At 59.8% G+C, this 20,318-nt stretch overlaps 3 protein-coding genes across 13 annotated transcripts; 1 reads left to right on the top strand and 2 right to left on the bottom strand.

Moving 5' to 3' along the window:
- Window positions 1–32: 32 nt before the first annotated feature.
- On the top strand, window positions 33–4,321 carry FASTK (Fas activated serine/threonine kinase). Of its 9 annotated transcripts, none has more exons than XM_004046497.4 (10): window positions 33–259; window positions 1,022–1,444; window positions 1,923–2,102; window positions 2,243–2,382; window positions 2,851–3,064; window positions 3,161–3,320; window positions 3,540–3,631; window positions 3,706–3,841; window positions 3,915–4,029; window positions 4,110–4,321. In XM_004046497.4, the coding sequence occupies exons 1-10, from the start codon at window positions 178–180 to the stop codon at window positions 4,215–4,217; spliced, it is 1,650 nt and encodes a 549-aa protein (XP_004046545.1). In that variant the 5' UTR covers window positions 33–177; the 3' UTR covers window positions 4,218–4,321. The 9 variants fall into 9 exon arrangements, with proteins under 9 accessions (XP_004046545.1, XP_004046547.1, XP_018886384.1 ...); XM_055392410.2 differs by having other exon boundaries at window positions 68–259; window positions 1,923–2,021; XM_004046499.5 differs by lacking the exon at window positions 1,022–1,444.
- A 93-nt stretch (window positions 4,322–4,414) lies between these two features.
- SLC4A2 (solute carrier family 4 member 2) lies at window positions 4,415–19,008 on the bottom strand. Of its 3 annotated transcripts, none has more exons than XM_031013551.3 (22): window positions 18,895–19,008; window positions 16,574–16,739; window positions 16,174–16,415; window positions 15,975–16,093; window positions 14,169–14,407; window positions 13,937–14,079; window positions 12,863–13,043; window positions 10,824–10,959; window positions 10,575–10,740; window positions 10,349–10,463; window positions 10,009–10,193; window positions 9,623–9,848; window positions 9,315–9,530; window positions 9,083–9,231; window positions 8,784–8,978; window positions 6,645–6,899; window positions 6,450–6,539; window positions 6,097–6,263; window positions 5,430–5,683; window positions 5,163–5,332; window positions 4,752–4,925; window positions 4,415–4,651 (listed from the first exon to the last, which is right to left on the bottom strand). In XM_031013551.3, the coding sequence occupies exons 1-22, from the start codon at window positions 18,943–18,945 to the stop codon at window positions 4,571–4,573; spliced, it is 3,720 nt and encodes a 1,239-aa protein (XP_030869411.1). In that variant the 5' UTR covers window positions 18,946–19,008; the 3' UTR covers window positions 4,415–4,570. The 3 variants fall into 3 exon arrangements, with proteins under 3 accessions (XP_030869411.1, XP_030869412.1, XP_030869413.1); XM_031013552.3 differs by lacking the exon at window positions 18,895–19,008 and adding an exon at window positions 18,272–18,490; XM_031013553.2 differs by lacking the exon at window positions 18,895–19,008 and adding an exon at window positions 17,747–18,293.
- Window positions 18,955–19,005, bottom strand: LOC129534655 (uncharacterized). The gene has a single exon (XM_055392412.1). The coding sequence runs from the start codon at window positions 19,003–19,005 to the stop codon at window positions 18,955–18,957; it is 51 nt and encodes a 16-aa protein (XP_055248387.1).
- Window positions 19,009–20,318: the final 1,310 nt, after the last annotated feature.

The following is a 20,318-nucleotide window of genomic DNA, read 5'->3' as shown; positions in this document are numbered from 1 at the left end:
CTCCGTGGCCCCGCCCCCGGCGCCGGGCACGCACTTCCCGCGGGCGGGGCTCGCGGCTCCCTGGCTCGCAGTGCCTGCCGGGAGCCACGTCTCCGAAGGCCGATAGCTGCTTCGGGATTGGCGTCCGGGCGGCTATCTAGGGGCTGCTGGGAAGATGGCGGACTCGGTGGCTAGCCGATGAGGAGGCCGCGGGGGGAACCCGGCCCCCGGGCCCCGAGACCGACTGAGGGAGCGACCTGCGCAGGGCCCGGGGAGTCATGTAGGGGTGGTGCCTGCGGGGAGGGCTGCGGGAGGGCAGCGGGAGCTGGTGTTAGCGGCAGCGGCCACGGTCTCCTGGCGTCCCTGGGCCGGGGTGGGTGTTGGGGCCCCCGACTTCGCCGACTCCGCGCCATCGCAAAGCGGTGCACTCGGGCTCCACGCGCGCCCTGCGAGGTGGGCGCTGCGTTTTCATTTCACGGGTGAGGAGACTTAGAGAGACGAAGCCACTTGTCCAAGGTCACGCCGCTGGTGAGTGGGAGCGCCCAGCATGGAACCCAGCACCGTCCAGCCGCGGAGCCCGCGTTCCACCCTCTGTGCCGCCGCCGCCTCCTGTGGGAGAGGGAGGTGGTCGGGAGAGTGCACGCCGGTGCCGCCTGGGCTCCAGACTGGGCGCGACCACTAACCCGGTTAATGACCTCGGGCTTAACTTAACCCCTTCGCTGCTCTGGGCCTGCGTTTCTCCACCGGTGAAATGAGGTAATGCCAGCCCTGCCTACTCTTCATGGGCGTGTAAGGAGCATCAGAGATGGTGCATGTGGAATTGCTTTGCAAGTAGTGCTGCGCTGAGCGCACTGAGGATTATGATTGCTGTTTCAAAGGCGTGGAAGGAGGCAGAGGGGCGGGGTGGGGAAGAGGCTCAGAGCAGTCACAAAGGCTTGCTCTGACTACAGGCCCCCTAAATGAGGAGTGAGGTAAGCAGTAGGTAGCAGGTCTTTCTCCCCTTTGGAGAAAACCTCACCCCCTTTTTTGGGCTGCCCCTCAGGGTCTCCATCACCCAACTCCATGCTTCGAGTCCTGCTCTCTGCTCAGACCTCCCCTGCTCGGCTGTCTGGCCTGCTGCTGATCCCTCCAGTACAGCCCTGCTGTTTGGGGCCCAGCAAATGGGGGGACCGGCCTGTTGGAGGAGGCCCCAGTGCAGGTCCTGTGCAAGGACTGCAGCGGCTTCTGGAACAGGCGAAGAGCCCTGGGGAGCTGCTGCGCTGGCTGGGCCAGAACCCCAGCAAGGTGCGCGCCCACCACTACTCGGTGGCGCTTCGTCGTCTGGGCCAGCTCTTGGGGTCTCGGCCACGGCCCCCTCCTGTGGAGCAGGTCACACTGCAGGACTTGAGTCAGCTCATCATCCGAAACTGCCCCTCCTTTGACATTCACACCATCCACGTGTGTCTGCACCTTGCAGTCTTACTTGGTGAGGAGGGGCTTGAGGTGGGCGCCTGGGGGGCTAGGTGTTAATGAAGAATAGGGAGAACAGTAGAGGACCACGGACAGAGACCCAGCCTCTCAGGCGTTTGCCCAGGAACGCTTGCTCCTGCTCCCGTCCTATGCCTGCGGCAGACATCATGAGTCGAACGCACTCCTTCCAGCCTCGCTAGGGTGCCACCCCAGATTCCTGCTAATAGAGTGCCCTAGGAAGCCACCATAATTTGTCACAATTGGTACGAGATGAAAGCCTATTTGCCGTCTTTGTATGTACTCCCTACAGACCGTTTTGATACCTCATAGCCACATGATACTTTACATTTCTCTAGTGTTTGCACTTAAACTCTAGCACACCTTCCCGCTGAGGAAACGGGAGAGGAGAAAGGTGGAGAATTCACCAAGTAACCCCATGATAAGAACAGCAGCACAGCTCTGTTACCAGGCTGCCTTTTACCTCTCCCCCTCAGGCTTTCCATCTGATGGTCCCCTGGTGTGTGCCCTGGAACAGGAGCGAAGGCTCCGCCTCCCTCCGAAGCCACCTCCCCCTTTGCAGCCCCTTCTCCGAGGTGGGCAAGGGTTGGAAGCTGCTCTAAGCTGCCCCCGTTTTCTGCGGTATCCACGGCAGCATCTGATCAGCAGCCTGGCAGGTGCTGGAGGGAGTTAAAATCAGATGGGGGTGGGGAGGGTTGACAGGAGGAGGAAGGTGGGCTCCGTTGGCTGGGTTGAGGTGGAATTGAGCCAGCTGGAGGTCCGGCTGAGGCCCAGCGTGACAGGCTGTTCTTCACAGAGGCAAGGCCAGAGGAACTGACTCCCCACGTGATGGTGCTCCTGGCCCAGCACCTGGCCCGGCACCGGTTGCGGGAGCCCCAGCTTCTGGAAGCCATTGCCCACTTCCTGGTGGTTCAGGAAACGCAACTCAGCAGCAAGGTGGGCTTGCCACCCACCCTCCAGTGCATCTCTGTCATTCTCAGGGACCTTGTCAGGCCCAGCGCCCCGTGCAGCTCGGCTATCCTTTTCCTGAAGCAGACACGCCCTCTGTCCCCTGGGACCTGCATCTTTTCCTACACCCTTTCTGTGGCTTGCCCACCTCCTGTCACCGGCATGCATTCCTGGAAATCTGCAGTTTCCCAAAGCACTCTTAGCAGCATCCTAGCTCCACTCATCCCTCTCGAAGTCTTCAGGGCCAGACCCCACAGCGATGTCCCCTCTGCCTGTCTGGTGGTTAGTCACATGCAGCTCGTGACTGCTTTGCTGTTGAACTGTGAGGCCGGAGGGACTGTCCTGTCTTTACAGCAGTGTTATAAACCTGAGGGCTAAGCCTCTCCAAGGCTTAGCTTGTAAAAGATGACTGCAGAAATACTTTACACTGGGTAATGAACTGCTCTTCCTCCACAGGTGGTACAGAAGTTGGTCCTGCCCTTTGGGCGACTGAACTACCTGCCCCTGGAACAGCAGTTTATGCCCTGCCTTGAGAGGATCCTGGCTCGGGAAGCAGGGGTGGCACCCCTGGCTACAGTCAACATCTTGATGTCACTGTGCCAACTGCGGTGCCTGCCCTTCAGAGCCCTGCACTTTGTTTTTTCCCCTGGCTTCATCAACTACATCAGTGGTACGCAGCCAGGATGGCTGGCTGGGCCCGAGGGCTGGAGAGGCAGGGGAGCAGGGTGGCCTGCAGCCCAGAGCCCCAGTCCCCGCCTCCCCACAGGCACCCCTCATGCTCTGATTGTGCGTCGCTACCTCTCCCTGCTGGACACGGCCGTGGAGCTGGAGCTCCCAGGATACCGGGGTCCCCGCCTTCCCCGAAGGCAGCAAGTGCCCATCTTTCCCCAGCCTCTCATCACCGACCGTGCCCGCTGCAAGTACAGGTGGATGGGGCAGCCTGGGGCAAGGGGAGGGGCCAGCCTGGGACCAGCAGAGTGGAAAAGCCAGAGGGACCATGAAGCGCCAAAGCTAAGGAGCTCTCGGCCACCATAAAACTGGGCCCTGAAGCAGCAGAGGGCTTTGCCCAGGGTGGTGGCACTAGACTGGGACAGACTAGGATGAGGTGCCGGGCCCTTCCTGCTACTGGTGTCCTTTCTCCTCAGTCACAAGGACATAGTAGCTGAGGGGTTGCGCCAGCTGCTGGGGGAGGAGAAATACCGCCAGGACCTGACTGTGCCTCCAGGCTACTGCACAGGTGAGCAAGGGGCAGGCGGCAGGCCCAGGGAGACCGAGCCCTGGCTAAGGCCGCCGGCCCTGCTCCCCCTTCAGACTTCCTGCTGTGCGTCAGCAGCTCTGGTGCTGTGCTTCCCGTGAGGACCCAGGACCCCTTCCTGCCATACCCACCAAGGTCCTGCCCACAGGGCCAGGCTGCCTCTAGCGCCACTACTCGAGACCCTGCCCAGAGGTAAGGGAGGTAGGGTGGGGGAGCCCTGGCCACCTTGCCCTCCATGCCCTGAGCCACGTCCCTCCCCCTGCAGGGTGGTGCTGGTGTTGCGGGAACGCTGGCATTTCTGCCGGGACGGCAGGGTGCTGCTGGGCTCGAGGGCCCTGAGGGAGCGGCACCTAGGCCTGATGGGCTACCAGCTCCTGCCGGTGAGTGGCCCTGGCCTGGCCCGTGGCGCATCCTCACTCCCGGCCTGCGGGTAACCTGCCGCCCTCTCCTCTCCCCACAGCTACCCTTCGAGGAACTGGAGTCCCAGAGAGGCCTGCCCCAGCTCAAGAGCTACCTGAGGCAGAAGCTCCAGGCCCTGGGCCTGCGCTGGGGGCCTGAAGGGGGCTGAGGGGATGATGTGGGGTTCAGGATGGCCCCCCCATGGGGGGTGGATGATTTGCACTTTGGTTCCCTATGTTTTGATTTCTCATTAAAGTTCCTTTCCTTCCCCGTTGTGAATCTCAGTTTGGGGACGGGGAGCAGAGCTGAGTCCCCCGCCTCTTCCATTCATGCCCCCCCACACAAAGACAAAAGGCCACAGATAGGTGGGGGCCAAAGCACTTTACTGCAGGGGCAGTGGGGGAGGAGAGGACTTTAAATTATTCACTTAAATAAAAAGGAGGGAGGGGCATGGGAGGGGGAACCCCATCCCACCAGCCTGTCCCCTCGTCCATCGGTCCCTCGGCTGTCCCTCGGTGGCGGCTACACAGGCATGGGCATCTCATTGTACTCGTCCACACCCTCCCGCTCATCAAACACCGGCTCTGCCTCGTTAGCATCCAGCTGTGTGTGGGGAGGTGGCGGTCAAGAAGGGAAGTGGGGGGGCCTTTCCAGATCCACAGGGAGGCAAGAGGAACCGGGGGAGGCAGGCGGGAGGGCTTACACATTTCATCTCTCGGTCGGTGAAGATACGGGTGAGCACCACCATGCGGAGCGGCACTGTGAGGATGAGGATGAAGGGGAAGGCCAGGGAGGCAGCTGTGGACATGACGGCCCAGAGCAGGGCCAGGCAGAGCAGCTGCAGGGCCGTGAACAGGTGCATACGGAGAGTCCGGACCTGGGGGACGGAGACAGGTGAGCCCAGGTTCCTCCCTAGCCTGCTGCTGGGAAGAGCCTCTCTCCTCTTCGGAGGCGGGGATGGAAGAACATTCCTAGGTGCCAGAGCTGGGCTGGTACAGAGAGGAGGTGGGGGCTGGCTGAAGTGGGCAGATGGGAGGGGGCAGCTGGAGAGTGACCCAAGTAGACCAGGATGGCCAGAGGCACAACCCTTCCGGTGGGGAGCTGGGGGGCTCACCTTCTTGACGTAAGTGACATCTGGGTGGTGTTTGGGCGGCATGAGCAGCAGATGCAGCCGCTCATAGAACTGGATCCCATTAAGGGAGGTGACTCCCATGTACAGGAAAATTCCAAAGAGCACGGCCAGGGGGATCTGCCGGAGCAGATCCCCGATAACTATGGAGAGGCCTACGGGAGGCGCAGGAGAAAGAGTTGGCCCCGGGGTCCCCTGGCCCCAGTAGCCCTGGGGAATCCACTGGGAAGGGAAAGGCAAGAGGCAACGTACCCACAAGCAGGGCAACCAGCAGCCCCGTCACCCGCTGCTCCTTGACCTCCTGAATCTTGGGCTTGTCCCCAGGTGCCACAGCCTTGCTCATGACAGTGAGCGCGTTGGCGTGAGTGACAGAGCGGACAGTGGCAGCAGCCAACCAGGGCAGGCCAAAGAGGGCACAGATGCCGCCCATGGCCACGATGAGCAGCAGGTCCAGGTGGAAGCCGGAGCCCTTCTGCAGCATGCGCTCCTTCTTGGAGATGATGAGCCTGAGAGCGGGAGGGGTGCTGCTGAGGCCCAGGCTGGACTCAGTTCCGCAGACCACAGGGTCTTTCCAGAATGCCCAGCCAGTCCCTCCATCTGGCTTTGCAACCTGGCGGTCCCTGTCCATTCCGTCAGGATTCAAATTCCGTTACAGAGCAAAACCTGGGCCCCCAGCCCTTATCGTCCATGACAGCTCCCAGCTAGCACTGCCAGGGTGGCCTGCCCCTCCACGTGCTGTTCCTGTCCCGGCAAACATCGGGGTTTTTCTGCTGTCTACAGAATAAACTGTGGCCATCTGGGCATCCAAGGTTCCCTGAGGTCCCTGGGATTGCCCAGTGTGGCTGGAGGTTCCATGCTGAGTTCCCCAGCCTGGCCTGGGGCTCTGGCCTCTCACACCCCTTTGGCTAGGACCACTCACGTGGTGATCTGTGTCTCCATGAAGATGAGAATGAAGACCAGGATGGCGGGCAGCAGGCTGGCAACCATCATCCACACAGGGAAGGGGCTCTTCTCTCCCAGGGGGTTGATGACCCAGCCCCTCTTTTCTGGGGCAGTCACCGAGAATCCACTGGGAACGCTCAGCTTCTGCAGGGCAGACACAGTGTAGGGACAAGGGTTAAGGTGAATGTGGAGGGCATGCCATGGAAAGGGGATGGCATCTTAAGGACAAGCTTAAGCTTAAGGACAGGCTGGGTTTGGAGGCTGGAGGGGAACACCTAGACCCGGGGTGGCAGAGGCAGCAGCACTTGCCTGCTGCAGGCAGCACCTTACCTGGGTATAGGTGTCCTCAATACTGTAATCCACAAGCACCATGATGAGGATGGCGATGGGCACCCCAAAGTCCCCAATCACCCGCCGGATCTGAGTGAGCAGGCACAGCGCTCAGAGGCCTGCCACCACAGCCGCTGACTTCCTGCCACCCCCCTTCCTGCCCCTAACCCCCTCTTGGCCTTTAAGCCCACGCACCCGGCCAGGAAAGAACCGGCTGTTCTTGAATTTGCGCAGGAAGAAGGCGATGAAGAAGGTGCCGGCCATGAGCACCAGCGACAGCAGGGCTGTGTTGGGCTGGCCCCGGGGCTTCCCCTGCACAGACTGCCCAGCCAAGCTCCTGTTGCCCGGCCCCAGCGTGGGTCTTGCCCCGGCCCATGTCATGTTCTCACCGCCGTCCACCTCTGAGTTGTTGGAGGCTGAGCAGCCGTGCAGGGGGTGCTCCTGGAAGATCTGGGGAGAGGAGGCCACACGGCCTCCATCAGCTGGACTGCAGAAAAGATTCCTGGGGCTCAGTGAGTGTTGGGTGGAAGGGGTGGGGCAGGGGAAAGGCTGGCCTGCTTTCAAGGAGCTTGTCTTGTTGAATTAAGACAATGACCCAGAGAACCAGCTGTGAGCACAGGGCAGTGTGGGGCAGAAAAGACCGAGCGGCTAGTATAAGTCAGGAAGGCAGCTGGTGAGTGGCACCAACCAGGCCCAGAGAGGATCCAGGGGCCTAAAGGAAGAGGACATGAGCACAGAGGACCAGAGTGGCCTGTCACACACATCTGATGCCCAGACTGACTGTCACCTCTGGAGCCTTTCCCCTTTCTACACTCCTGGATTGTTTGACATTTTAACAAAAGCTTGTACCTTTGTTATTAAAAAATGTGAGTTTTAAAACCAAATTAAAAATAATGTATTTTTTAAAAATAAAAAAACAGGCCGGGTACAGTGGTTCACGCCTATAATTCTAGCACTTGGGGAGGCCGAGGCGGGCAGATCACTTGAGGTCAGGAGTTTGAAACCAGCCTTCCCTGTCTCTGCTAAAAATACAAAAACTAGCTGGGCATGGTGGGCACCTGTAATTCCAGCTACTCGAGAGGCTGAGGCAGAGGCAGGAGAATCGCTTGAACCCAGGATGCCGAAGTTGCAGTGAGGCGGGGTCCCGCCACTGCACTCCAGCCTGGGCAACAGAGCAAGACTCTGTCTCAAAAAACAAATAAAATAAAATAAAGATGGACTGGGCCTGGTGGCTCATGCCTATAACCCCAACACTTTGGGAGGTCAAGGCAGGAGGATTCCTTGAGACCAGGAGTTCCAGACAAGCCTGGGCAATCTAGGCAGGCCTCTTCAAAAAATTTAAAAATTAGCCAGGCGTGGGGCCCGCCTGTAGTCCCAGCTATTAGGGTGGCTGAGGCAGAAGGATCACTTGAGCTCAGGAGTTTGAACTAACAGTGAGCTCTAATGGCGCCACTGTGCCATTAAATATAGAAGTTTTAAAAAAATAAAAGTATGAGTTTTTGGCTGGGTGCAGTGGCTCACACCTGTAATCCCAGCACTTTGGGAGGCGAGGCGGGCAGATCACTTGAGGCCAGGAGTTCAAGACCAGCCTGGCCAACATGGTAAAACCCCATCTCTACTAAAAAAATACAAAAAATTTAGCCGGGCATGGTGGCGTGTGCCTGTAATCCCAGCTACTTGGGAGGCTGAGGCAGGAGAACCACTTCAACCCAGGAGGCAGAGGTTGCAGTGAGCAGAGATTGCACCAAAACCGCACTCCAGCCTGGGTGACAAAGCAACACTCTGTCTCAAAAGAAAAAAAAAGAAATAAAAGTATGAGTTTTTGAAAGATTGATCTGTCTGGTTCGAGTTGCTGTTTGAAAATAAATTAAGGCCAGGTGTGGTGGCTAAATCCTGTGATCCCAGCATTTTGGGAGGCCGAGGTGGGTGGATCACCTGAGGTCAGGAGTTCAAGACAAGCCTCACCAATATGGTGAAACCCGTCTCTACTAAAAATACAAAAATTAGCCAGGTATAGCGGTGCACACCTATAATATAATCCCAGCTACTTGGGAGGCTGAGGCAGGAAAATCGCTTGAACCCAGAAGGCAGAAGTTGCGGTGAGCCAAGGTCACACCACTGCACTCCAGCCTGGGCAACAGAGTAAGAATGTCTCAAATTAATTAATTAATTAATTAAAAGATTAATCTGAAGCCCTGGTATATGTGTTGGCAACAAGCCCCGGGGATGCTCCAGACCAGCCTGGCCTCAAATCCAGAGGATGGGACCAAGAGACTCCCTCCAGCCCTGAGACCTCGGCCCTCCTGGCCCAGCTCTCGGCAGGGGCCTGCCCACCTTCACCAGCTTGTAGAAGGTCTCATAGATGAAGATGAGTGAGATCAAGAAGGCGAAGATCTCCTGGGTGAAGCGGGAGACGAAGCGGACCAGGAAGCTCCCCTCCAGGGCCACCATGAGCAAGGCCAGGAACACCAGCCAGAAGCCGATCCACACACGGCCCACCAGGTACTCCAGGTGGTTGCTGCTACAGAACTGGAGGGAGGGGCAGTCAGGTCCTGAGCTCTGGGTGGGGATGCTGTGGGGAGGTGTCTAGGGCACAGGAGGGGCGGCTGGAGATGGGCGAGAAGAGCCCTCACCGAGAAGAAGGCCTCCTCAAAGACCAGCAGGGGCCCTGAGAAGCCGATCACCAACAGGGGCTGGGCACCCAGCAGGCAGAAGACCACGCCCTGGAGCGCTGTGGACATAATCAGCTCCGACACCCCTATCAGGTCCTGCGTCTTCTCTCCTAGGGGTGCAGGAACCAGCTCAGGAGCTGGTGGCCAGGCCCTGGGCAGTCCCCGCCGCCCCCTACCTGAAGGCTCTCCTCACCCAGCAGCCCCCCAAAGGTGATGGCAGGAGACAGGGCGGCAAAGTAGATGAAGATGACTGCGGCCAGGCACTGAGGGTCAAGTGCATCTCGGAAGTCACTCAGGTAGTGGGGATAGCGGCGCCGCACATCTCGGATCAGCCCCCCAAAGGGCCGCCCCGTCCGCCGAAGGGGATCATCTTCAGCTGCCCCTGCCGCCTCTACCATCTGCAGGAGCGCTGCAACCCAGGCCTCCGTCAGGGCGCCCCAGCCCCTCTTGCCCACCTCACCCCCTTGAGGCAGCCCTGGCCCCAGCCCGCCCTGGCCGTACCCTTATCTTGGGCAGATTTGGGCTCCAGCCCGGCCCCTGTAGGCAGCAGCCGGCCCTGCTCCTCTCGCTTCTTAAGCATCTGGCGCTGGAAGTGGGCCACAGAGCGCAGCAGCTCCTCGCCCTGCACTTCTGAAGGCGGCAGCACCACGCTGCAGTCCAGGAAGGCGTTGATGGCCGTCAGCAGGTCCTCCCGCTCGTCAGCCAGGTAGGCTGCCTCGTGGAATTGCTGCCAAAGCAGGATGGGGATGGGGGAGGGCATAAAGAAGAGGGCTGAGGGCCTGGAGCTGAGGGTGGGCAAGGCCAGTGGGTGGGAGGCAGTCATGGGGATCAAGACTGGCCTAGGATGGGCTCCAGGAAGCAGGGCCCAGAGGAGGAGGGTAGCTGACCTTGTCTGACATGAGGGTGGAGATGGAGCGGCCGATCTCGTGGTAGTCCATGTTGGCGCTACTCGGGCCCAGCAGCAGGAAGAGGAAACGCACAGGCACCGGCACCTCCAACACTGCGTCCAACTCCACAGCCTCCCGGAGCCGCACAAAGGCCATGGTGGGGCGGGAGAGGAACTCCACGCAGCCTAGGGGCGTGGGACCATCGTGGGCAAGAGCAGAGCAGCAGGACCGCCTTCCAGTCCCTCGCCCAGGGTGGCACCAAGGCAGGGCCAGGGAGACTACAGGACTCTGCCTCAAGGCCTGGCCACCAAGCCCCCTACATGTGACCTGCCCCACATACCCACGAGGACCACCGTGGCCTCGGCATTCTCAGGGATCTTCTCCAGCAGTTTCAGCTCGTGCTTGGACTTGGAGCGGGTGATGCCAGCTGATGGTGCTGGAGGCGGCAGCTCACGCTGGGGGACACAGAACAGGGCTCAGCCCAGCCAGGCCCCTCCCACTCTGAGTCCACACCCAGACTTCCTCAGCCCTGCCGCCAGCCCAGGCAGGGCTGGTTCTCCCCTCACCTCTCGCTCCACCTCCAGCCGGGTCTCAGGAACACCTCCCATGAGAGGCTCGGTGACGTGGGGGTCACTCTCGGCCCCCTGACCATGGTGATGCCCCAGCAGGGAGCCCAGGGAGCCAGCTGAGATGTTGCGGGGGAAGGAGAAGTCCTTCTCATCACTTGGGTGGCTGGTGAGGCAAAGGAGGGTCAATGACAAGGGCCAGGGCAGGCGGGCTGAAGTGTCGTCCCCAACTGGCCCACAGGGCCTCACCTGTGTTTCAACAGCAGAGCCCGCAGCACGTTGGCCCTGTCCTCGGCCTTGATCTGGTCAGAGATGACCATCTGCTCCACCACCTGGTGGGCCACTCCGGGCAGGGTCTGCTGGTCCAGATCCAAGAGCACAGCCCCTAGCATAAGATGGCACAGAGGGCCCCTCAGCCCCAGGTCACAAAACAGTGGCAGGAGATGGGATGGGGAGCAGGAGCTGGGGACAGGTGGGTGGGTGCCGGGGCTGGAACACCAGCCTACACATGAAGGACGCGGGCTCGAGTTCTGGCTCCCACAGGAGCCTAGGTCACATCAACCCTCTGGTTCCTCCCCTCCCTCAGACCCCCAGGAACGTTATGAGGCTCCACAGAGACCACCGAACCTCAGTGACCAGAGAGGCCATCTAGGCCACGCCTGTCAGACACCCCTTCCAGGGAGCATCCGGCCTCCATGGGGACGGTCCAGGCTGCCCACTCTGGCTGAACCCTCTTGGCTGTTAAAAAACTCTCCTCTAAGTGAGCCAGGTGCTGTGTCACTCTAGGGGCCTAGTTCTACCCTGATACACAACTCAGCTGGTCTGCAGCCTCGTCCGTGTGGCCACCCTGGAGCCATCTGAAGACCCCCCTCCGCCCCAAGCTTCTTGACTTCCTTGTCGGCTTCTCGACCTCCCCTCACCATTGCACACAGAAATAACAGTCCCTTCAAAAGTTACCAGGTCATTCATCTGGCAAGGCCAACTTTCAGGAACAAAGACTAAAGAATAAACAGAACCAAACACCCCTGAGCAGCCAGGCTGGAGACCACAACGCCCAGTGAGAAAGCCCTTCCACAGCGGCCCTTTACCCAAAGACCCTGAGCCTCACTTGGGGCCTATGGACTCCTAGTTGGGAAACAATTCTAAAAGCCGGTTTCTAGGTCCTCAGCTGCTTCTTCTTCTTTTTTTTTTTTTTTTTTTTGGTGATAAGAGTCTCGCTCTGTCGTCCAGGCTGGAGTGCAGTGGCATGATCTTGGCTCACTGCAAGCTCCACCTCCCAGGTTCACGCCATTCTCCTGCCTCAGCCTCTCAAGTAGCTGGGACTACAGGCGCCTGCCACCATGCCCCGCTAATTTTTTGTATTTTTAGTAGAGATGGGATTTCACCTTGTTAGCCAGGATGGTCTCAATCTCTTGACCTCGTAATCCACCCACCTCAGCCTCCCAAGGTGCTGGGATTATAGGCGTGAGCCACCGCGCCCAGCAACTGCTTTGTTTACTTTTTTTTTTTTAAATTTAATTTTAAGCCAGGCACAGTGGCTCATGCCTGTATTCCCAACATTTTGGGAGGCTGAGGCGGGTAAATCACTTAAGCCCAGGAGTTTGAGACCAGTCTGGGCAACATGGTGAAACCCCATCTCTACTAAAAATAAAACAATTAGGCAGGCATGGTAGCACGCGCCTGTAGTTCCAGCTACTTGGGAGGCTGAGGCAGGAGGATCACTTGAGCCTGGGAGGTGGAGGTTGCAGTGAGCCAAGATCACACCACTGTACTCCAGCCTGGGCAACAGAGCAAGATCCTGTCTCGAAAAAAAAAATTAATTTTTTTCCTAGGCTGCCTCAAACCACAGAACCTCAGCTGCTTAGAAACAGGCCTTTTAACAACAACTGAGAGTGGTCACTCATTGGGAAGGAGCAAGCAAGCAAACACATGGCTTGGAAGTCTTGCATCTGTGGTCGGTGGTCATTTCGTGAGGTCTACACAGCTGCAGATTAGATCACATTCCACAGAATCTCTAAGATGGTACCAAGGCACGCCAGGAATTTCAGAAAGCTTTACATCAAAATAGCTTCTCGAACATTTTCGCAACCAAAACACATCGGCTTCAGTTGTTATCTGAGAATATCAAGAAGCTGCTGGCCGAAAATGCAAATGTGAGCTGAGTGTGGACCATGCTTCCTCTGGGCTCTGGGGCTGTCACACAACGTGGGGCTCAAGATAGATTTGGGGCCATTTGGGAGAATTTCCTGGGGACTGGCCAGGCAGGAGGTGGAGGGGAGCGGGGTTACCATGGGCCAGGGTCCTGCGGAGCTCCAGGAGACTGCGGAAGGAGAGGGAGGCCACGTGGGGCTTCCCCCAGCGCTCGGTCTCCTCCTCCACGTCCTCTTCAAATTTGATCCAGCGAGCTGTCTCCCGCCACTGGGGCTCCTGGTTTTTGTCCAGGAGCAACTCATTCAGCTCCACAAACACCTTGGGGAGAGAAGAGAAGGCATTTCAGGGTACAGAGCCGGAGGCAGCCCTGGGGTGGGTGTCAGAGGTGAGTGGTGTCAGAGGGAGCCAAGTGACCCTGGAGAGCACGAGCACAGTGGGTGGCGCACAGGCGCACCAGTCCCACAGCCAGCTGGGACCCTGGACAACTGACTAACCAAGGAGACGCAGTTTCCCTCATCTGTCAAATGGGAATAATACCCACCTCATAGAACTTTCAGAAGGATGAAAAGGAAAAGCACATGGCACGCTACGTGCCTCAGAGTAAGCGCTTGAGAAATGGCCGCTGTATATGAAAGCAATGGAGTTCTGCAGGCCTTTTAACAGACGTGAATTATAACCACAATACTCAAATCAACGACATCCACCATGGGGAGTATAATCACAGTGCCCAAGTCAATAAGCTCTAAGATGTGTATACTGCACTCTTGTGCAGTGTTACAACCTTCACAACCAAAGGTGGCATCCCTGGGCCCTGCGCGGCAGCTCATGCCTGTAATACCAGCACTCTGGGAGGCCGAGGCGGGCGGATTCCTAGAGGCTAGGAGTTGGAGACCAGCCTGGCCAACATGGTAAAACCGCATCTCTACTAAAAATACAAAAATTAGCTAGGCGTAGCAGGTGCCTGTAATCCCAGCTACTCAGGAGGCTGAGGCAGGAGAATCGCTTAAACCGAGGAGGCAGAGGTTGCAGTGAGCTGAGATCACATCACTGCACTCCAGCCTGGGCAAAGAGCGAGACTGTCTCAAACAACAACAAAACAACAGTGGCAACCCTGAGGCTTGAGATTACAGCTGGTCTGAGAGGTAGGGGCAGGGTCGTGGGGGGAAGCTGGATGGGAAGTTGATGGAAGAGCATGAAGCAGAGCATGGTACCTCATGGGGCTTGTGGGGGGCCCGGGGTCGGGCCCGAGGTGTGGGGCCAGGCTCCCGCCCTTCTCGGCCACTCTGTGTGGAACCTTTGGCATTCTTCCGCACCAAGTGCCGCCGCACCCCAGGAACGTCCTCAAACCGGTGACCTGTGGGGGCAGAGGACCAAGGTTGGGCTCCCCCTTTCTCTCACTCCTTTGCCCACCAGTGCCGGGCTTGGCCCAGGCCCAGCACTTACTCTTCATGAGGTCTAGGTCGGCCGTGGCCAGCGTCTGGGCCTCAATCTCATCTGTGGGGACCCGGGGCAGCAGTGCCTGTTCAGCCCCAGTCATGCTCCCGATGCGCCTCCTCTCCTGAAGGTTGTAGCTGCGGTGCCCAGGCTGGGCTTTGGGCAGGGGGCGCCCCGAGGCACCCCCGTCGTCACCCCCTGCAGTGCCACTGGCCACCGCCACCGCCTCCGCCTCCTCCACCTGGGTTCTAGGCAGACAGAATGGCCGTGAGCCTGAGAAACCTGGCCTCCTCCCCCACGCCCAGCACCCATGCAGCGGGTAGCCAGGGAGGGGACCCACATCGGACTCCAGGCCCTCCTAGCTCCCACTCCCGGGAGGCGCGGGCACAGGGAGGGGGAGGATTCTGGATGCAGACTGCCAGCATCCAAACCCCAGCTCCACCCTTTTCTGGCTGTGCAGCCCCAAACGGTCACCCCGAGGCCCCTCTGAACGTCCACTGCGAACGTCAACTGCTCCTCAGCAGCCAGGGCTGAGGCCAGCCTTTGGCGGTGCCATGAGGGGTGAGATTTTGGAAAAGTCCCAGTGCAGGTCCTGGTGCAGAAAAGGAGCTCAGGACGCTGCTTCCTGACAATCAGCATTCATCCCCCTGCCCCCTCAACCCCTGGCACATCCCTAGCCATGGGACTCAGAGGTTCACAGGGGCCTATGTTTAATCAAGAGGAATAAAGTCCATGGCACCGGGCCTTGGAGATGGCAGACAGCTTCCTGCCCTGGGAGGAGGGGTAAGCCTCAGGCTTCACAGACGCCAGCTTCTGCTCTCTCCCTTCTCTCTGCCACACTGGGTGGCCAGGGCCCTGCCACGTGGTCCCACCCCTCTCTCTCAACATCAAGAGCCCCCAGAGCTCCAAGCTCTGACTCAACATCAGAGTCCCCTCCCATGACCAGGCTTTCCTAGCCCCCACGTGCCCTGGCCCACAAATCCGACCCTTTCCTGATGCCAGGCTTTCTCGGAAGCCCCAGCCTCCTCCCGGCCATCCTGGCGCCCCTAAGGCCGCTGTAACCCGCCGCCCGCATCTGTGCCACGGTCCCAGCAGGTTATGCGCTCCCAGAGGGGACAACATGCCCTTCACTTCCCGCAGCCCTTCACGCTGCCTGGCACCCAGAAAACAACAGGTCCGTGATAGTAGTGACCTTGAGACCTAGTTCAAAGTCATTTTCTCCAGGAAGCCTTCCCCCAAATGCCAATCATCCACTGGTACTGACACTTTGCCTGAACCAGCCACTGGGTGCAGTGACAACATGCTGATGCCATCTCACATGATAACATTTGGTTTCTGACCAGCGTGTGTTGGCAGTGCCCCAAGGAGAGGGGGTCTCCTTTGCCTCTTGAACCCTGGGGCCTCCAGCAAGTGCTGGGAGGTCACCAGTCCAGTACCTGAGCCAGTGCTGGCTATTGCTCCCACTACACCACAGGCAGGGGTGGGAGACGGGCAGGGGTGGGAGAGGGACAGGGGTGGGAGGCAGCTTAGGCAGCGCATGTTCTTTGCCAGGCTAAACCATACTTAGAACTTTAATTCACACCACCCTTAATCCCTACAGCCACCCAGTGAGAAACGTTCTATTATGCTTGGTTTCTGATGAGGAACCTGGGGCTTGGAGAGCTTAATTAAGTTACTTGCCCAGCCAGTGAGTGCGGGCCTGGGATTTGAACCCTGGCCTGGTGATTCCAAGGCTCATGCTTTGTTCCAGCATCACCTCACTGTCCTAGCAGGGGAAGTGTCTGTTGGGGACACTGTTGATTGGGGTGTACTTACCCAGCCTGGGCCCCTTTGGAGGCCCGAGGAGTTGCCTCCTGGTGGGGCAGTGGTGCAGGGGAAGATGGACTGGTCCTCTCTGCCTTCCGGTCAGCACTGTCATCCTCTTGGAGAAAGAACTGTAACAGGGACCCATGTGGGCAGGAGTGACCAGGCCAGGGCCCTGCCGACATTCCCTAGGAGCCCGCGCCCAGCGCACCTGCACCGAGGAGGGTGTGGAGACAGGGGACGGCTGCGTGAGCGCCCGGGCCCCCTCAGCCTCGCTGGCCTCATCCTCATCTTCCTCCCCCTCCTCAATGGTCGGGGTTTCTCCAGTCGGGGAGGCTCCCGGGCGCCTTCGAGGCTTCCGTCCTGGGCCCTGGGGTGTCTTGCGGCGGCGTGCATCCGGAGGCAGGTGGGTGGACAGTGGGTGATGGATATGGTGGGAGGACTGGCGGTGGTCTGCAGGGAGGAGGGGGACTTGGCTGTGGCAGGCACAGTGTCCCTCCCCTGCCATCCTGCCCCCTAGCCCCACTCCTCCCACTAGGACCCCAGTCCCTTCTTTGCTGGACGGTCAAACCTGATCCCCCCGCCTCCCCCTCCCCTGCCTGCCCCCTCACACTCAAAGTCTTCCTCCCCATAGCTGCGGCCTGGCTCCTCCCCTCCGCGAGACCCGGCCTCCTGTAGGATCTCCTCAAACCGCTCCACGCCCAGGGTGCGGTGAAGTTCGTCTTCCTCCTGCTCGGGGAACCCAGGCGTCCCAGGGCCCAAGCTCTCTGGCTCTGGCTGTGAGGAAGAAGGCAGAGAGAAAACACACAGGGCTCACTGGGAATTGTACCCCGAAACCTCACCCTTCCCAGTGCCAGAGACCCAGGAACCCTCCCCCCAGCAGCTATCTCCTCTAATGCTGGTGGCTCAATATCCCCCCAGCAGCTGTCCCTTAAATATAGGGACCCAGGCCAGGCACAGTGGCTCACGCCTGTAATCCCAGCACTTTGGGAGGCTGAGGTGAGTGGATTGCTGGAGGTCAGGAATTCAAGTCCAGCCTGACCAACATGGTGAAACCCCATCTCTACTAAAAACACAAAAATTAGCCAGGCGTGGTGGCGGACATCAGTAATCCCAGCTACTCAGGAGGCTGAGGTAGAAGAATTACTTGAACCTGGGAGGCGGAGGTTGCAGTGAGCCAAGATCATGCCACTGCACTCCAGCCTGGGTGACAGAGTGAGACTCCATCTCAAAACAAAACAAAAAAAGGAAACAAATATAGGGACCCAGTCATCCCAAGCAGTCTGTCCCCTCAAATGCAGGAAGCCAGTCACCCTACCAGTAGACATCCCTTCAAACACAGTGACCCAGTGTCCCCCCAGCAGTCTGCCCCCTCAGATGCAGAGACCCAGTCCCCCTAGCAGCTGTCCCCTGGGTTCTGAGCTACCCTCATCCCAGCCCAGCCCCCTTGGCTGTGTAGTCAGTTCAGGGCAGGTGGAAGAAATCCCGTGTGTCCAGCCCGTCTGCAGCCTGGAGGGAGGGCGTGTGAACCGGGAAGTTCACATGACAGATACTGAAGAAACTCCAGTTGGCCTGAGGACAACTGCTGAGCCCAAAAAGTAACTTCTGGAGGCGCCCAAGCTAACCGACCCAGAGCCTGTCTGAGTCAAACAAACCCAGCCCCACAGGGACCGGAATGGATGCCCTTCAGCCCCCAGGAGAGCTCCCCCAGCCCCCAGGCCCCCGGCCCGAGCCCTGGGCCAGGTCCCTAGCCCCACCCCTCACCCCACCCCCACAGCCCCCACCTGAGTCATCCTGCGGGCGCGGAGCAGCGGCCGGCACAGCCGGCAGGGAATGCGGCGCTTGCAAGAGCTCAGCCCAGCTAAGCGGCAGCCGCCTGGCCAGGCAGCCTTGGTCCAGCCCCCCACCCACCCACAGTCTCAGCTCCAGGCGCCGCCAAATATTTGCTCAAGAGCTTCTGGACCTGAAGGGCATCGGGATCTCCAAGGGAGGGGGTATGCAGCCCCCTCCATAGCGGTGCCAGCAGCCAGAACAAGGAAGAGCGCGGGGAGGAGGGCTGGGGCGAAGGGCGGGTCTTAGGGGCGAGGTGGGGACTGGAGCAACTGGGACTGGCAGAACACCGGATAAGAGAAGGTGAGCGGGCCAGGGGGCTGGCTTCTCCCCTCTGTGAGGAAGGCTCCTGTCCATCTCCTGGCTCCCCTAAGCGCCCAGCCCCACTCCCACCAGAAGCAGCCCCGTGGGACGAGGGGACGGGGAGAGGCGCAGGGAGCTTGCCGCCATGGGGAGAGAGGGTCTCAGACCCCTCGCACCTGAGGCCGCAGGAGGAAGTCCATGGCCGGCAGGGGTGAACCTGAGAAGGAGGGGGAGGGGACCAGCCTGTGCCCCTTCCCAGTCACGTGCCCCTCTGGGCCAGTGTGACCAATAGCGGAGCTGATTGTGGCACGGGGTTAATCATTAGACTCCTTAGGAAAATCCAGAGGGGGCCATGTGGAGCGGTGGCCACGTGGGGGCAGGGAGGGGCGGGCCTGGGTGGCACGTGGGCAGGGGGCGTGGCCAGTCGTGGCAGGCGAGCTCCGCCCAGAACCCTGGCCCGCGTGCAGACTTGACCTGCGCCTCTAAGGCCAGCCGGGTCTGAGACGGGTTGCTGGGTGAGAGACCCAGGGTTCTCAAAGTTCCTCAACCGCTGAGGCTAAGCTACCTAGGTCTTCAGGTAACAGCCTCAACTCCCTCCCCAGGACTGGAAGACGTCTGATACCCCCACTACCCATCCCCCCCTACGACCATCATGCAAAGTCAGGGTAGGGATGGCAGCATCCTCCCAGTCTCCACACTCACACACGCTCACACCCCTGGTTGGCGAGGACCCTTGGCCGGAGCACCCAAGGCTGCCAGGGAGGGAAGGTCGGGCTGGCGACCTGGGGGCCACACTCACCGTACGGAAAGAATCTGCGCCCTTGGCGGGGCGCCGGGGGGCGCTGCTCATGGCCGAATCTTAGCCCTTTTCGCTGTCGCTGCGGCTTTCAGGGCAACGAGGCGGAGGCATAACCTGGATGGGGGAGAGGCCCGATCACCATCGAGAGCCCTGGGACGGCAGGAGCCACCACGCGCAGGCTGTGCTGCTGGGGATCCTCCTGGAGTATGAAGGGCCTCAGAGTGGCCCTTAGCGGCAGCCACAGCACAGAGGAGAGTTATTTATAGGAAGAAAAGAGAAGAACAAGGAGACAGGAGAGGACTGAGGCGAGGGGGGCCGAAAAGGGCCGAGAGGCTCAGTAGAGGGAGGAGGAGAGAGGAGGTGGGAAAGGCCGCAAGAAAAATGAGGGAGAAAGGAGTCAAGGCCCAGGCCCGGAGAGAAAGCAACAAAGATGAGGGAGGGAGTGATAATGAGCTGGGGAAAGAGGGGAGTGAAGGCCCAGGCAGACAACGGAGCCTCGCAGGGTCAGGGCACCCACCAGAGGTGGGCCTGAGACCAGAGAGGGTGTGGTGGGGAGGGTGAGACACCCCGTGGAGCCGGGGCCGGGCTGCCGAGACAGGAAGCAGACGAATGGAAGAACTCTGGAGAGAGCCCAAGATGCCCCCGCAGGGAGGGGGTGCCCCCTCCCCAGTACAGGCCGGCAGGAGGCTTCCCTCCCCCAGGTCCGTGGGGGCCGGCAGGAGGGAAGCAGGCTGGCTGGGTGGAGGGCAGGAGCTCAACTCCACTCACTCACTGGGAGGGAGGAAGGCACAGAAGGTGGGCATGGGCTGGGCAGAGCTTTATAATGGGGGAGGGGCGTGTGATGGGCTGGGAGGGGGTGGGCACCGCAACCTTGAGGTTCTGCCTCTGAGGGGCAGTCTGGATCCCGCCCCTCTAGAGCCTGGAGCCAGGAAAATCTGAGTGGCAGTGCTGCCACCCTCCTGACTGTGACTGTAGGGAGTCTGGGGAGGACACTGTGTGGTGGGGGCAGAGAAGGAGCTGCAGGAGGGAGCCCAATCCCTGCAAATAGGGGACGCATTCCTAGCGGGTCAGCACAGGGGGCACCCAAGACTGGCAAAAAGTGACGGTACCCATGCTCTCAGTGTGTTGCTGGGGACTGGGGGTGCCCGCCTTAGGAGTAAGACAAGTCAGTGTAGGGTCAAACAATATAGGTCTGGGGGGTCATCCAGGATGGGGAGCCTGGCAACACATTCTTGGCAAGCACTCCAACTTGGCTAACCACGCTCTTCCCCTCCCCCTCAGCAGGCCTTCAGCCAGGGCGGGTGGTGTGGGTGAGCGTGAGTGCACCCAGTCTGGGAAGGGTGTGGGGAGAGTCCGCCCAGAGCACCTGCAGGCGCCCACTCCCACCTCAGGCTGTGCCCTCGACGCGCTCCTCCACACTCCTC

This window comes from Gorilla gorilla, chromosome 6 (assembly GCF_029281585.2).
Source record: "Gorilla gorilla gorilla isolate KB3781 chromosome 6, NHGRI_mGorGor1-v2.1_pri, whole genome shotgun sequence".
Classification (NCBI taxonomy): Eukaryota; Metazoa; Chordata; class Mammalia; order Primates; family Hominidae; genus Gorilla; species Gorilla gorilla.
Note: the sequence above shows the minus strand (reverse complement) of the source record. Positions and strands in the feature narration are given on the sequence as shown.